We start from the raw sequence: 15,840 nt of genomic DNA, 5'->3' as shown, positions 1-15,840 counted from the left end.
TCGTGGCTACAGCACAAGAAGCTACAGATCTTATGTAACACAGAGTCCTGCATAACATGATTATGGCATTAATAAATAGGACTTAATTAGATGAGATGGAAACTGTTTTCTCAGTCAAAGCTGACAGTTGTTTGGTATTTGTATCAAACATCGGCTGTGAGGTACGCTGTGCTCTGTACAAACACCAGGTTCTTGCAGTCGAGGGAGATTTGATGTAGATAAATGTGATAATCAGATTATTAAAGGGCACTGACACTTGGACAGAGATGAGTAATCCGCTGAGATGCAGGCATGCAGGAGACTTGAAACAGATGAAGCTGATCAGATAAGAGAAAAACCTTCCCCTGAAAATTGGCACACCTGTTACTCTATCTTCAGAGCTCTGTGGATATTTGTAGAATTACCCGAGAAGAACATTCAGATTCTGACTCAGGAAGGAAGTATCCAAATAGGTTTAAGATTCTGAGCCGTTGTGGAAAGTATCAATGGCGTGTTTTGTCCAGGAGTCATCAGGCGCTCGAGCTACAAAGCAGTTTCAGTCAGTACGTTTACATGCACAGCTCAGATGGTTTACAGCCATAGTTCGACTATGCTACTCAACCAGACAACTGCAATTATCCGAGTATACATGCCGGTGAGAAAATGGGATTATTAGCCGGAGCATGTCATACCCCGGTACGATAGGTAGCGCTGTACCCATTTCAACTAGTGGTAACAGAAACACCTCCGGCTGACCTCTTTACGTCACCAGCTGCCTCGGCATTCAAGAAAGATGGCGTACGAAGAGCGAGACGAAGCTGCATCTTTGTACACTTCGTATATGGTGTACATGATAATTACACAAACTAGATGCACAATGGCGCCTCTTTCTTTCTCCGCGGTCCGTCTACTTCCGGCTCACGGCTCAGGGGAAAAAAATCTCGCGCCTGGGCAGAACGCAAAATCGGATCCGATCTGATAGAACAGATACATGCAGGAGTAATGCGACTATCAATCGAATAATCTGGGTGATGTAATTCGACTATGAGGAATCCGATCCGGTCCGATTTTTGTCAGACAAAGGTGTATACATGCATCTTAAAGATAGGTTCATCAAATCAAATCAAATCAAATCAAATCAACTTTATTTATATAGCACCTTTCATACATGTAAAAATGCAACCCAAAGTGCTTTACATTAAAAGAAAAGAAAATGAAACAAACCCCCTTAACATCCCCACTCCCCGCACCCTCATTCATGTAACCCCCAATCCCCAACTGTCGAGGCCCGGACAGCCCCCAGGACGGCACCCCCGCAGGCAGGCCAGACGGAGCTCCCGGAGTGGAGGGCCCCCATGAGGAGAACACTGGAGCTGGAAACTAAGAAGCAATAACTAAAATAAGCACTGAAAGAAATGAAAAACCTCCTAAGACAACATAAATGAATGTTAATATAAATTACTAAGAGCAAAACATAACTTTTAAGCACTAAACCCGTAAAAGCAGCATTGAAAATAAATAAATGAATAAATAAATAAGTGAACAATAAAACCTTTAAGAGAAAATGAAAGGACAAAGAAAAATGACAGGACAGTATAAATGAGTGGAACTAGATGAGTGAAAGGGAACTCAGTTCGGCTTTGAACATTTTCTGTGTGATCTGCTTCTGGTGTGATTTTTAGCTTTCTTCAGGGGCCACCAGCGTGACTGCTGGTTACCGTAACTGCCTCGCTCGAAGGGTATTTCAGCAGAAAATGTTTTATAACCTGCACAAGGAACTTGATGGGAATTAGCAGGAGGGGAAAATCTGACTTCTGTCTCGAGCATCAGGCCACTTCTTCATATTTGAGTTCTAACATCATATTGGAATTCACTTCCTTCATTTTTTTCTTTTCTTCGTCGACGTTGTTCCCGCTGGGTTTACTGAAGACAAAATCTCCATCCTCTGTACACATGTACGCATCATTGGATTCTGAAGTCATCAGGTTGTCTTTTCAAGAGAAACTGAGTCTAACTGTTCTTTTTCTGAGACACTAAATCTTTTACAATTTGTTCTACGCTCGTAAATAAATGTAACGTGGCATTACCTGATGTTCTGCAGTGTATCATAATCATAATTTTAAAACAACATATACTAAATGAGGAGCAATCTAACTCTAACAGGCAGAATCTACCAGAACACTGCAGACGTCCTGTGACAGAACATGGGTCTATAAATGAGTGATGTGCTTTAGTGACGTATGCAACTTTTAATCACGTGCACGGAGAAATAGAATAAAATATGTGTTTGACACAACTGTTCACAAATGCTTCCATGAGTTATGCACGCCGGGCTCGATGCTTGGTGGCACGCGTACGTACGTACACACACCGGTTATTATCAGCCTTCTTTCTTTTTTTGTTGGGGTTTTGGAGCCGATCTGCTCATCGATCGCTGAGATAGCATCGACTCAGAGTGAAGCTGGTCAGCGTAAAAAGAGGAATGACGTTAATGTGACAACTGCTGAACACGTTGCTGTAAGTTAGCCTGCTACATTTAGCTTCGGCAGCTTCTGGCAGCACTTTTCGGGAAGCATACACAAACCTGGTTCCACACCCAACAATTTGCTAGGACATAAGCGTTATTACATCTGACAGACTGACAGGCACTTTGTAGCAGGAACTACCTTTTCTCTGAGTGTGTGAACATGTGTGTGTGCGAACACGTGTGTTGCATACAAAGAAGAACCCCTCCTAAACATGCAGTGGATCAGTGTGTCTCCTACATGCGCTGGGCACTGAGTTCATTCAGTAAAACTTGACATGCACAAACAGAACACGACCTTTACATCACCGCACTTTTACTTCACACTGAGATTCCTGTGAAATGAGAAATTGCGATTGTTTGGATTTTGACAACTTGATGAGACGGACAGCTGGTTTCGAAAATGTTTTTTTAAGAGTTAATCGTTATAAATGGGAGTGTTTCGAAAAGTTAAATGACAAAAAGTGAACTGATTTGTTATTTTCACCATTAGACGCACATTCCTGGTTATTATGAACAGCACTTAAGACAATCATATAGGAAGAATATGGATGATAACAGGCGATTAATAGCACACCACTTTTAGGAACATTTCAAATGTCAGGTTAAGCATATAATTGCACGTAATGTTTCTGCGTTTTATAATACATTTTCTATAATAAATGTTCTCCGTCTGGTTGGATTTCAGCACCTCAACAAGTTAACTTACAGATGTTATGTAAGTTGAAACAAGCCGGCGTTGCCTCTTGGTTTGGTCGGGGACGAGAACATCGGCCTCCCGGGTGGAAAACTTTTGTTTGTTTAACTTTTTTCCCCTCGGAGGCTCAAAACTGAAAAACAGTCACCGTTAGATTTCACGAGTCAAATGCAAACGCCAGCTGTATCACACTGTTGAAGATGTATCCCAGTATAACTACACACAGCGCACTCCAATTATACAAAATAATGATTAGGGAACCTGCACATTTAATTGGAACATCCATATATTTATTATTATCCATGTGTAGAATGTATTTTTTTGTACGTTTTTACTTTAATGGGCTGCCCTTTCCTTCCATCCACCGCCAGAACCTGCCTGCACTGACTTTGTTGCACTTGGAAGTCGAGCTGAAACTGAAGGCAGAGTGACTTTTACTTCTGCATATTTACCGTCTTACATCAGCTGCTAGCTGTTAGCAGCTACTTTAGCAACAAGTAAAGCCATCTGTTTGTCTCGAGGGCCAGAAAACACCGTCTCTGTAAGATGTGATCCAATTTCACCCAAATCAGTGAATAAAATTATAAATTTTCAGCTGATCGGTGGTGGATGGCATGACATCATTGGCTGAAACTGGCAGGTACAAGCTGATGTAAATGCACATGATTGTGATTTTGAGTTTTGCAGGAAGAAATCGTGACAGATTTTGTTATAAAAACACAAAGAAATCATTTTTCAAAATACATTCTGTTAACCAGGAGCACGATGTGACTTCAGATGTGATCTGAAATGTTTAATGACACACGGGTGACTGTGTACTTGGGGGGAAAACAAGGCTGTAAAAAAAAAAAAAAAAATGTAAAGAATTTTTTGTGTTGTGTCTCCTGAAATATGTATGAGCGGGGCGTTGGAGTCGTGCTTGGGGACTTTGTACTCAGCAGTATTTGTAACATCCTGCTTTCTACCCTGTTATCTTCCATCTGAAGTTCAAACAAATCAGCATGTGCAGGAAGAAAGTTAAAATAATTGATGTCAGACGAGATATAGATTGTAATAATTAACATTGCAGGTCTAAATTCACGGGTCAGTAATCCAACACAATTTGTACTCTGCTACTTCTACACAGTTTTCAGTGTTTTGTATATCAGAAATACAAGATGCATGCTTTATTCCCTGAGGAACATTTTCGAAAAACACCTTATCTCACAATGTTAATCAAAAAATACATCCTGGGATCCGTCCCTTTTTTCCAGATCCACTCCAAAAGTTAACGGGGTATATTCTGGGCTGAGACGCGTCCTCCCTTCAAGTTTCGAGGAAATCCGTTCGAAACTTTCTGTGGAATCCTGCTGACAAACCAGGAAATGAACACAAAACGTCCTCGTGTTATTGTGTTGTGACATTCAATTACTCCTCGGTTTTTATGGTTCATTTAATTCCTCGTGGTTGTCATACAGGGAAGTGTTTGAGGTGAGCGACACAAGGAATGGAGTGCCGATTTACAAATTTCCATGCAAAGCTTCTGTTAAACACGTTACACTTCCTTGTTTTGTGAACCCACAATTTTAGCTTATCCTGTCATGCATTTTTGATTCAGTTGAGTAGGGGAACCATGTGAGTTTTAGGGTCGTCGGGGCCTCTCGTGAGTGTCTGACGAGTTCATCAGTCTCCTCTGGAAATGATGTTCTTGTGTGAAACCTGCAACATTTCAGTGTTTCCTTGTGTCTTCTCTATCTGCAGTCCTTTCCTTGTGTTTATTTATTTGCACTACTTGTGATCCTGTGATATCTTGAAGATATAAGTTATTCATGGTCGCTCCTGTCGCCACCGTGGCTCCACCTACACATTCCTGCGCGCCACACAATTAGTTTAATTGTCTGTCTTTGTCGTCGCGTTAACACCAACAGCTGTCACAGCTGGCTGACTGTAACAACAGCATGAAGGTATTCAGCTTTGTGTCCACAGTCGTTTCTTTTCATGCCACTTTCTACCCGTTTCACTACATTTTAGATTTGCTGCCTTTATTTCTTTTAAGTTTATAAAATATGATGTTGTTATGAATTTAACTGTCCAACAGAATATACAAATAAAGCTGAAGGATTTCTTTTATTAGTCCATTTATTTTTGACAATAATCATTAGTTACAGTTCTGAACAAAATAGCTCAAACCCAGCAAACGACTGAGTAACATTAATGTAATGATGTGCTTTTATGTTCAATACTTTAAGTGTATTTTCCTGATTATACTTACATACTTTAAGTTAAATAGGGAAGTGACATCTTCCCACCCTCTCCCTCCCGTGTTGAGAAGTCGAGAGTAATGCACTGTTAACCCTGTTTCATTCAACTTAAACAAAGTATTTGAAACAGCTCGCACTAACATGGCGGTTGGTGCTGAACACCTGACGCACAATTAGTGTGTCACATGACTCGTCTCCTGTCAACGTGTCCATTGTTTGTGTGTTTTCTAGGTTTTTGTGGAGTTCTTTTCTCCCTCCTGTGTTCTTCAGCGGCCTCCACACCTGTCTTGTATCTCATTGATTAGCTCAGTCCTGTCACCTGATCTCGTCCCAGCATGGTTTCTCTCCACCTCCACCTCCACCTCCACCTGCATTTCATCTCATCCTCCTCTCCTCCCGGTGTTTGTCCAGTCTGTCAGCTCCTTCCCTGTTTGTGGTGTTTTCCCACTCATTACTCTCACATGTGTTTCTCCACTTCACTCCACCTCTCCTCATTAGATTAGTTTGTATTCTAAGTCCAGTCTTTTGTTCAGTCCTTTCTGAGTCATCTGCAGTTTCCCTGTTGAGCTAAGATAAACTCAATCTCTTTCAAACCATTTTTTTTAAATATTGAGCATTTAATTCCTTGTCATATTAACAGGAGATGAATTTTTAAATAAAATGGAGAAAATATACAGTTAGACATTATTTTAAGATGTAGCCTTAAAATGACACGTTAAGCTTTCTATCAGTGCTGGTGGATGAACTCCAGCTTAGTGACTGTTTGGGTTCAAAATTAGTTTAAAAACAAAAAAAGGTGAAGCATTACTTGGTGGCCTTTACTGAACTTCTGAAAGCTTCCGCTCCTCTTCACTTTCTCTACACATCCATTAAAGTCACATGAAGTAAAAGCGCGACATGTTGCAGCTCAACAACGTCAAACTGCATGTTTTCTTTTTAGAATAAGGAACTGAAATGGCTTTAATCAGGTTGAGATGTGCAGTATGCACCCTGCTGGACAGCATTCAAGTAAAACACGTCATGGGTGTTGCCTAAATCACGCACATATCATTTTATCAGAGGAGTGACCAGAGGAGTGTCGCATTGCATGACTGTTTATCTATTAATCATCAAAGAATACGCCTACACACATACACCCTCACATTTAATTATTGTTTTGGAGTTTGGGATTTTCTCGAGGAAACAGACAAAGAGAAGAGAAGCTCCACCTTTCATTTATTACATATCAAATACCATCATCACCACACATTGTTTCACGCTCTGGTGTCTGATCGTATCTTCACCTCTTGGATGCAGGCGGGTGGTGGAGGGACAAACCACAGTGTGTCCTCTCTGCACAAACAGAAATAAATCACATTAACGCTCAGGGTGGGAAACTCAAACGCTGGCACCATGTCTCCCTGCTGTGTTCCAGGATGCATGACGTCCCCGATGAAGAGCTGCAGGCCAAACCGTGTAATGACATCATCAGGTGATGCGCCGGGGCCCAAAAAGACGATTTCCCCTAAGATTACATCCTGAAAGAAGCGTCTGTAAAACAGTGTATACATTTTGTTTGAGCGTCACAACCCCCCACAAAATATCATGTTTCATTATCATTAATTGAGCAATTCAGTCCAGGCGGATACATGAGAACGTCTTTGTTTTATGTTGCAGGGATATCGACTGTAGTTAGCATGCTAGCACACTTATTCAAACCTCTAAAAAATCCCTTAAATTAAAACCGTCTGAGAAGGTTTGATTGCACCGCTCACACTTTATAAAACATGCAACATGTGACAAGTGGACGCTAGAGAATTACTAAAGAATATAATATGGATATACGTTCTGCTGCACAAAAAAATGGCGACATTTTGCTTATTCCTTTTGTAAAACTGCCTCTGAAAAATATTATCATCTCAGAGAGGAAATCTGACCAACAAAATTAAGTTTGCAACCAATCCTCTATATACAGCTCTAGTTCAGTATTAAACATCATGAAAACCTTCAGGGTCCAGCTGCACAAACCTCCCTCAAAAATACCTTCACCTCTTTAGATTTCAATGCCAACTAATGTAAACACAACCACTCAGACATCTGAAGCATGTCTCAACAAGACTAGAACTACCACCTTGTGGTCTGATGCCTCCATAGGACTCATGTTGCTATTCCTGAGCTGATGATGCCCTGAACTTGTTTTGCAGAACATCAAGTTGTCGCAGTGAAGTTGGCCTTTAATCACTTAATCCAATAGGACGTTTGTGTGAAATGTTGCCGTAATTATCGTATGCATTGTTGAGTTACAGACAAAAGTGTGTGTTCTGTGCCTGACCTTTGACCTGCAAAATGTAAATAGTTTATCTTCAAGTCCAAGTGGATGTTTGAGCCAAACATGAAGAAATCCTGTTCCAGTGTCCTGAAGCACAAAAACTGGATGGACGGACGGATGTTCTGAAAACACGACGCCTCGGGCCTCCGGCCTCCGGCCGCTGTCAGAACAGGTTCATCCTGTTCACAAGCATGAAGCGACTGTTACACTGTAAGGACTGTTTAATGCGTCATGTTTGATGATCTTAACTAACGCCTCACACAGCAGTGTTTAACATCTGTATTTATTTTTGCAGTATGAAATGTATTACTGTGTCTGCAGGTGTTAATGTCTGATGTTAGATTCACGGCTTCAGGTGCGCTGCACGGTCTCTATTTCAATGTTTACACTTTCCAACTAGAGCGTGAGATGTTTTCCTTCTTCTGTGTCGGTTGTGCAATCAGTCAGTCACAGGACGGGTTTCAGGAAATCACCAGCTGACGGAGTGTTTGCTCCCTCTTGTGGTCAAATCTGTTAATAGCATTTTAAAAAAGGATTTGGCAACTTGAAGGAGAAGAATCGCAGATTGTGAAGAGCAGAACTCTTCCATTCAGAGATTTTAATGATTCAATAGTAAACAAGTGAACATCTGTAGAAGCAACAACATTTTCTTTTATTCTGTGGAATGTAAAAATATTAACATTCAATATCTCTAAAGGAAACGGACATTAAAACACATACAGTACAACTGAGCAGCTCACTGTACAGAGAAACTGAGCCAGACCGTCTCGTTCTCTGCTCGTTCAACGACCCGGCTCTGAAATGTAGTTTCGAGAATCAGCCTTCAGAAAATCTGCTGTTATGGCTCAAAGATTAATCTATTCAAAGTCACTTTTGCAGGTGACCGTCCGTCAGTTTAAGCTGCAGCACATCTGTAGCTGAGTGATCCACGTAGTGAGAGAGGTGAAGAGAACTCTTGGGGCCGTGTTGTGATCGAGGCTCTCAGTGAACATCGCACAAAAAAAAAACTTTACCACCGCGCTGTTTCCTTCCAGCTCTCAGTCTCTCCGGCTGAACAGTTTTTAAGAAGCCGAAAAAGAAACAGTGACACAAAATCAGGGCTGTGACTATGAACCGTTAAAAAAACAAACACAAAACAAAAATCATCCGTTCGCCATCAGTGGGTGGTGTTTGTCCCAAAAAGACACAATTAATAAAAAAAGAAGAAAACACACCCCTGACAAATAATAATCCACTTGAACTCTACTTAAAACCGCCTTTTTTTCCAACCTTTTTTGACCTTTTCCCTCTCTGCTTCCGTCCGCTCTGCTGCGTTTCACTCGTACTCGGCGATCAGAACCATCATGCCGACTCCAAACAGCAGGGCCAGGATCTCCATCAGGGACTGGCCAAAACTGGAGCGGCCCGCCAGAAGTTCTGGGAGCACCGTCACCGTGGCGATGTAAACGAACCCGCCGGCGGTGAACGGCAGGATCCAGGCGGTCGCCGCAGCGCCCACGCCCTCGGCGAATAGGGAGCAAGCCGTGCCAGCCAGAGCTCCCAGCGCCGTCAGCAGCTGTAGACACATGGCCTGATGGGAAAGAGGACGAGGATTACTACAGTCGTAATGTTTCTCCAGACATTCATTTATTCAGAACCAACAAGTCCATTTTCCGTGTCTTTGGTGTGAAGTCATAGCTTCTTCTTGCTGACTGCGCTGACACCAGGGGGCATCACGCTGACATAAAGACGTGATGTGAATGTTGAACAGGTATCTGATTGCAAAAATGCGTTACAGTCCTGAACTACGAGTTGTTTTGTCGAGTTGTTTGTCCCAAATCTAGGATCATGTCCTGCATGTTCCAAAAATTAGTTGTAATAGACAATAAGAAGAAGCAAAAACTAGAGCTGTCTGTATGCTGCCAGACTTTAATGCTGCTGAGAGCTGATTAAATGTGTCCTGTGTTTATGTAGCAAACATTTTATTGTTGAGCTGACGAGGCAAAATAAACAATGTTGTTTCTGTCCACGTGTCATCGCTCGAGGAGTCGGCTACCTTTTTCTTGGTGCAGCCAGACTGGACGAGGATGGCAAAGTCTCCGATCTCGTGTGGGACCTCGTGCAGCAGGATGGTGAGGGTGGTGACGGCGCCGACTGCTGGACCCACCAGGAACGACGCTCCTATCGCCAGGCCGTCAGTAAAGTTGTGCGTGAAGTCAGCTGCCAGGTTCAGGTAGCCGGACACCTTGATGTCTGAAAATGGAGCATAACAGGCATTAGTTAAGTCCTTACGGCTCTTAATTGTGATTAGGGATCAGCTGGTTGTTAGATGGAGGTCTGAATGTTCCGATTATGCTGAAAATGTCTTGAATCTGCAGATTACTATCTCAATGAATCGATCCTTTAAATATAAAATGTCAAAAAATTGTGAAGAAGAAAAAAAATCACAATTTCCCAATAGTAATACAAACTGGAGTCCTCCTCTTACTGGCTTCCGCTACATGGTCCACAGTCTGGAGCCAAGATATGTTATTCCATCCCGGAGCTTTTTCACACTTAAATCGATTCCAAATCTTTACAAGGAGACAAACCTTTCCGTGCAAGAGTCCCTCAACTCTGCTCACAGGGTAGCAATAACCTGCGATGCCTGGACATCCAGAGCTACAGTCTCATATGTGACCGTTACAGCTCATTATGTCAGCAGTTAATGGAAGCTAATGTCCTACGTACTTCAGACGAAAGCTATGGATGATAGCCACACAGGCGCAAATATGTGTGAGTTTCTCAAAGCAATGGCAGACAAGTGGGGAACAGAGAAACACGCCCTGGTTCTCGTCACCGACAATGCTTCTAACATGAGTCCGGCTGCTGAGCTTGGCAGCTTTCTTTTAACAGTGAAACACTACATTTAAAACAAAGTAAAAAATAATCATTTTGATATTACAGTTACACTATACAATATTGAAGGTGCTGTGAGGTGTTACTCAAAAGAGAAGTAAAATAATTCAGCAGCTGACAGATGTTAAATGGAAGATCAATAATCGTTAATAATTGAAAATCGAATCGATAATCGTTAATAATCGGAAATCGATTTGTAATCGAATCGAGACTTCAATAATCGGAATCGGAATCGGGAAATTGGGCCGATTAACCACCCCTACTGTCCACACAGCAGGACTTCTACTTAACAGATTTCTACACTCAAAGGTTCAGTCTGTAGGATTTGGTGGCTTATATTCCCCTGGTGCGAGCTACAACCAGTCACAGCAGACGAGCAGTGGAGCTGATCTTTTTTGCTTCCAATCGTCCTCCACATCTACACAAACAAATGCATTGCTCACCTGCGCTCTTCTCCTCTTTCTTTGGCGCCTTCTCATCTTTGCTTCCTTTCTCTGCTTTCTTCTTTTCCTTTTCTTCTTCTCCATCACTGTCCTTTTCCTTGGGAGCATCTGAAAATGTCACATAAAAAACCGCCCCAGACCTCAGATCAGATCAGTAACTGAGATTATGAGGAGAGATTACAGAGGCCAGCTGCTCAAACACTGAAAATATTCTGACAATGAAACAGCAGATGAGTTTTCAGCAGCGTACCGTGCGAGTGTCCGTGTGAGTGTCCGTGGCCTCCCTTCACCAGACGCACAAACTTTTCTACAACCAGGAAGGCGATGATCCCACCGAGGACCCACATACCCACTGACATCATGTGACCGTGGGCGGCTCCTGTGCAGGTAGAAGATCGAGAGTAGATACGTTAACAGAGTTTGATAGATAAAATAGTTTTTGGTTGATTTCTGCACTTATAGAAAGAACTGCTGTCAGTAACAAGAGTGAAGGCAGTGACTGCGTACCGTGGGAGTGACCGTGGTCATGTGACTCTTCGCTTTCGTGCGAGTGTCCGTGATCGTCTCCGTGGTGAGAATGAGGCTCTGTGCAGGACACATACGACACAAAGGGAAACACACATGAAACTCAAAAAGACAAACTTCTATCCTGCTGCTGTTATTCATCAGTGTCAGCTGCCAACTGAAAATATAGTTTGTATCTGTATCAAAGCGATGGAGTTATTCATGTTGCCTTGCATAAGATCCTTGGAAACTGATGAGCCAATTATTCAGTATATTTTACATTACAAATATATAAAGAAAGTACAAAATTAACTTTTTTGTCAATGACTAGATGACCATTGTTTGCTTGGTTTTTTGGCTGGTGAGTGAAGTAAACTTACTAGCCACTTGTATACTGAACCAGTATTTGGCTGGTGCATGAAAATAATTTTGAGCCCTGCACCTGTTTGCTAAGTGAAGTTAGCAAACATTTTAGATCTGTCTTAAGCAGAGAGAGAAACAACAACCACACAGATAAGGTGAAAAAACAGACTACTATGGATTGAAGACCTACCCAAAGCGTGCGGTATGAGGTGGAGGAAGGCGTCACCCAGCAGTCCGCCTGAGGCGAAGCTGAGCAGCACCTTGAGCAGGTTCTGGTGCTGGTCGCTGTTGGACTGAACTGGGATCAGAAACAGGATGAGGAAAGGAGCCGCACTGATCAGCAGCGTCGCTCCGATGGCCTGGAGAGAAACGGGATGGAGGGAAGTTTACTTTTCTTTAGAGAATGTCATCAAACGGTTCTCCAGTAAACTGTTGGTTTTACTACTGTGGACAAAGCCTGATTTACTTCTGATGATGACAGCTGATCAAACAATACATTTGAGCAGAATTCAACTCAATTACATTGTTCTATAAGCAAAACAGGTGAGAACACTTACAAAAGACTGCACACAACACAACAAAGTGTTTTTTGAATGTCAGCTTCACTTGCAAAGCCCTTAAAGGCAGTTCAATACTGAAACAAAGCTTATTGCTGTGAGAGAGACGAGAAGATCTATACCACTCTTATATTCGCCTGTTAAACATGAAGCTGGATGAGATCTTCTACCAACACCTTTAACCTGACTACTTAACATGTTATATCTCAGAGTCTTTCTTGGCTGTAACATCCTGAAGTCTTTTCAAGGTTCTCAACAGACTTTTTTTTTTTCACATTCCTCAATTCCTGTACACGAACTGTGTAACTGATTGAAACAGGTATTAATACAGTCAAACCTGAGCGATGCCTTCTTGAGTCTTATCCTGCATCACTCTGAGTAACACCATGGCTAAAATACTGTCTAAAGACGAGTGCAGTTATTCATGGACACATCTGTCCTCACCTGCATCCAGAGCTCCACCAAGTCCCTCTTCTCTGCCTCCCTCTTCACCCTCTCTCCTCCATGTGTGTGCCCATGGCCACTCTCCTCTTTGTGGACCCGAACAACCTCCTCCTCATGAGCGTGTCCGTGATCATGAGCGTGTCCGTGATCATGAGCGTGTGCGTGTCCGTGATCATGAGAGTGAGCGTGTCCATGATGCTCCTCCTCTTCTACAGGGAGGTTGGCCTCGGCGCTCCACTTGCTCGCTCCGTGGAACATCTTCACCTCAGCTTGATCGTCTTCTCCGTGAGAGTGGCCATGGTGATGGTGGCCGTGGCCGTGGCCATGGTCGCCATGGGAATGACTATGAGCGGCAGCTGAATGGAAGGCTAACAGGAGTATTGCATATATGGCCGCCGCCAGTGTCAGCAGACGTACACAACCCATAATATCACCTGTGACAAAGAGAAAAGTGAGAAAGACAGAGTAAATTAAAAATGAGGATTAAAGAATATTCACCACAGCTGAGAGTGTGATTTCATACAGAGGGATGCTCTGTTGTAAAGGGATAGTACGCAGAAATCACTTTAAAAAAGGTGCAACATGTAAGAAAATGGGGGGCACCATATGACCAGAACAACTAACAGCTGTTAACTGTAGCCACCATTAGCGAGTTAGCCCAGCTAGCCATGCAGCTAGTAGTCCAGGGTAAACACCTGGAGTACCAGGGGAGTGTCAGGCTGCATCCAGATGTTCCAGACTTCACTGCACTTGCAAACACACAGACTTTGTCCACAAAGACCCTCAAGCCACAAATCATTGCAATGCACATTGGACCAGGGCTAGCTGGTTAGCATGCTAACTTCAACAGATATCTCTACAACACAATATATAAATGTCTTTTACGTTTTTTTTTTTTTTTTTCATCTTCAACTAAAATTCTTACAGATTGCACCTTGAAGAAATGTTTCTTCCTGCGAGATTAATGCAATCCAGCATCAGTGTTTTTCTTTATCCAGGAGGAACAAACCATCTCTGCAGAACATCCATTCATTCATAAATAAACTCTGGGAATTGCCTCTGATGTAAATGTTGGGAAACTTTGGCCAGAGCTAAAGAGAAAGCAAATGTCACACAGCTAAGATGGGTTTTTGTATTGATTGGTGTCTCACCTTGTATAAAGGAAGACCTTACCAGTGAATGAATGAATGAATGTAGTGCTAGTCTCCCATGACAATGCTGAGTCAAAGATACATTTGCATTCACACTTTAAGTTTAGTCTAATATATTTCAGATTAAAACCAAATGTGTCTCAGACTCTCAGACAACAGAGCTGTCCTGTCTTCATCAGGTGTTCATGATGTACCAGAAACTTTAGCAGTGACTCTGAATGGTTTTGATTCTCTGTAAGAGGAGCTGCTGAGCTGCATTAGCATTACGCTATGCTAGTTATATTCACTGTCTGATGTAAAGCTGTTGTAACACTGCTGACATCACACACTCAACGATGCCAGTTTGTGTGTGCACACAGATTAAACGACGCACTCATTGTTAGCTCAGTTACCTTCAAACGCTCCTTGTTAGCTAACTTCAGTCAGCCATTTGTTTTGATTCAGCTTTGTTGTGTGATTGTGTTTATTTGCTGGCGGCTTCACACATGTGGATGTAAAGCGGATTAAGTCGCTGGCTTTGTAAAGTGTTAACTTTAATCTTACAACAAACAGTAAAAGGCACCAGGCAGTGACCATTAACTTAGCCGCCGGTCTCCCGTTGAAGAGTGAAGAAAAGCCCGCTAGCTGGCTAGCTAGCTAACTAACCGCTAACGTGTTGCTGCAGCAGGAGCAACAAAACTCGGCGGAAACACACCGAGAAACAAACTGTCAGCTCTTACCGGGTTGTGTCAGATATCACTGCCTGTCGGGCCGCTGGTTGACTCTCAGTCCTGGTGTTATATGTTTGCTAAACTGCTGATATTTCAGTCTACGCTGATGCTGCTGGTAAGACGTGGCATTGGCTCAAGTAAACTCAGCGAAATCTCGCGGGAGCGCATTCCAATTCCAACCGTTCCTCCTTCCGTGCTCCCTCGTCGCCTCTCCTCACGTGTAAAAACGTGTTTGATTCTTCACGAGATGGTTATAATGGTGTCTGGACGTGTTGTACTATATTTCTGAAAACTTTCCCGCGTATAAATGCTGGTAATTCTTTGATTTGTTGATATGTAAAGAAGACACAGGAGGGATGATGAGGTCTTATTTGGAAGATATCGCGAGATGACGCTGGTGTTCTGACTCATCAGTTGAGTGACAGGCAGGAGCATCCTGGAGGAGGAGGATGTCCGACTGCCACATGGAGACTCACACTGCAAACAAATACAGACAAGTTATATGGTTACAGTTATATCTGGGGAAACAACTTCATCTCAAAAATCTATTATATTCTGTATTAATATATTAGATAGATTACCATCACCCAGTTTGAACATTATTTCTGTTGTGAGCTCATATAAAATATTCATATTTAAAGTTTTTATTACATAGATCAAGAGCATTATTATTATTATTATTATTATTATTATTATTATTATTATTACTACTGCTATTAATAGTAATAGTAGTTGTAGTCATAGTTGTAGTAGTTGGTCACACCCCCTTGGTCATATATGTAAGTAAAAGACAAATACTGTATATAGTTTTACATTTGTTTGTGTCTATAACTTGGTCACTGTTGTTTTGTTCCCTCAGTATGTGACTCCTAAGTGGTTGTAACATGTGAATTACCCCGCTGAGGGATTAATAAAGTCTTATTTTATCTTATTGTTATTATTATTGTAGCCTAATTAGTACAAGTATTAATAGTTGTGGTGGTAACAGTGGAAGTTTTTGTTTATCATTATTGCTTTATTGAATATATAATTACAGACAACAA

The 15,840-nt window shown here is 42.1% G+C and overlaps 1 protein-coding gene across 1 annotated transcript; it reads right to left on the bottom strand.

Annotated features, from left to right (window-relative positions):
• Positions 1–8,309: 8,309 nt before the first annotated feature.
• slc39a7 (solute carrier family 39 member 7) lies at positions 8,310–15,121 on the bottom strand. The gene is made up of 8 exons (XM_030411736.1): positions 14,807–15,121; positions 12,937–13,370; positions 12,126–12,294; positions 11,576–11,653; positions 11,319–11,447; positions 11,069–11,176; positions 9,784–9,980; positions 8,310–9,318 (listed from the first exon to the last, which is right to left on the bottom strand). The coding sequence occupies exons 2-8, from the start codon at positions 13,360–13,362 to the stop codon at positions 9,064–9,066; spliced, it is 1,362 nt and encodes a 453-aa protein (XP_030267596.1). The 5' UTR covers positions 13,363–13,370; positions 14,807–15,121; the 3' UTR covers positions 8,310–9,063.
• Positions 15,122–15,840: the final 719 nt, after the last annotated feature.

This window comes from Sparus aurata, chromosome 3 (assembly GCF_900880675.1).
Source record: "Sparus aurata chromosome 3, fSpaAur1.1, whole genome shotgun sequence".
NCBI lineage: Eukaryota > Metazoa > Chordata > Actinopteri > Spariformes > Sparidae > Sparus > Sparus aurata.
This window is presented reverse-complemented; position numbering and strand designations above follow the sequence as displayed.

What these genes read in the sequence shown, in the direction of transcription:
- slc39a7 (XM_030411736.1), bottom strand. Translation starts at nt 13,362, where the DNA reads ATGGGTTGTGTACGTCTGCTGACACTGGCGGCGGCCATATATGCAATA. An exon ending in CCTCATACCGCACGCTTTGG is followed by an intron (nt 11,654 to 12,125) that starts GTAGGTCTTCAA and finishes TGTCCTGCACAG; the next exon opens with AGCCTCATTCTCACCACGGA. An exon ending in GAAAGAGGAGAAGAGCGCAG is followed by an intron (nt 9,981 to 11,068) that starts GTGAGCAATGCA and finishes CTCCATTTTCAG; the next exon opens with ACATCAAGGTGTCCGGCTAC.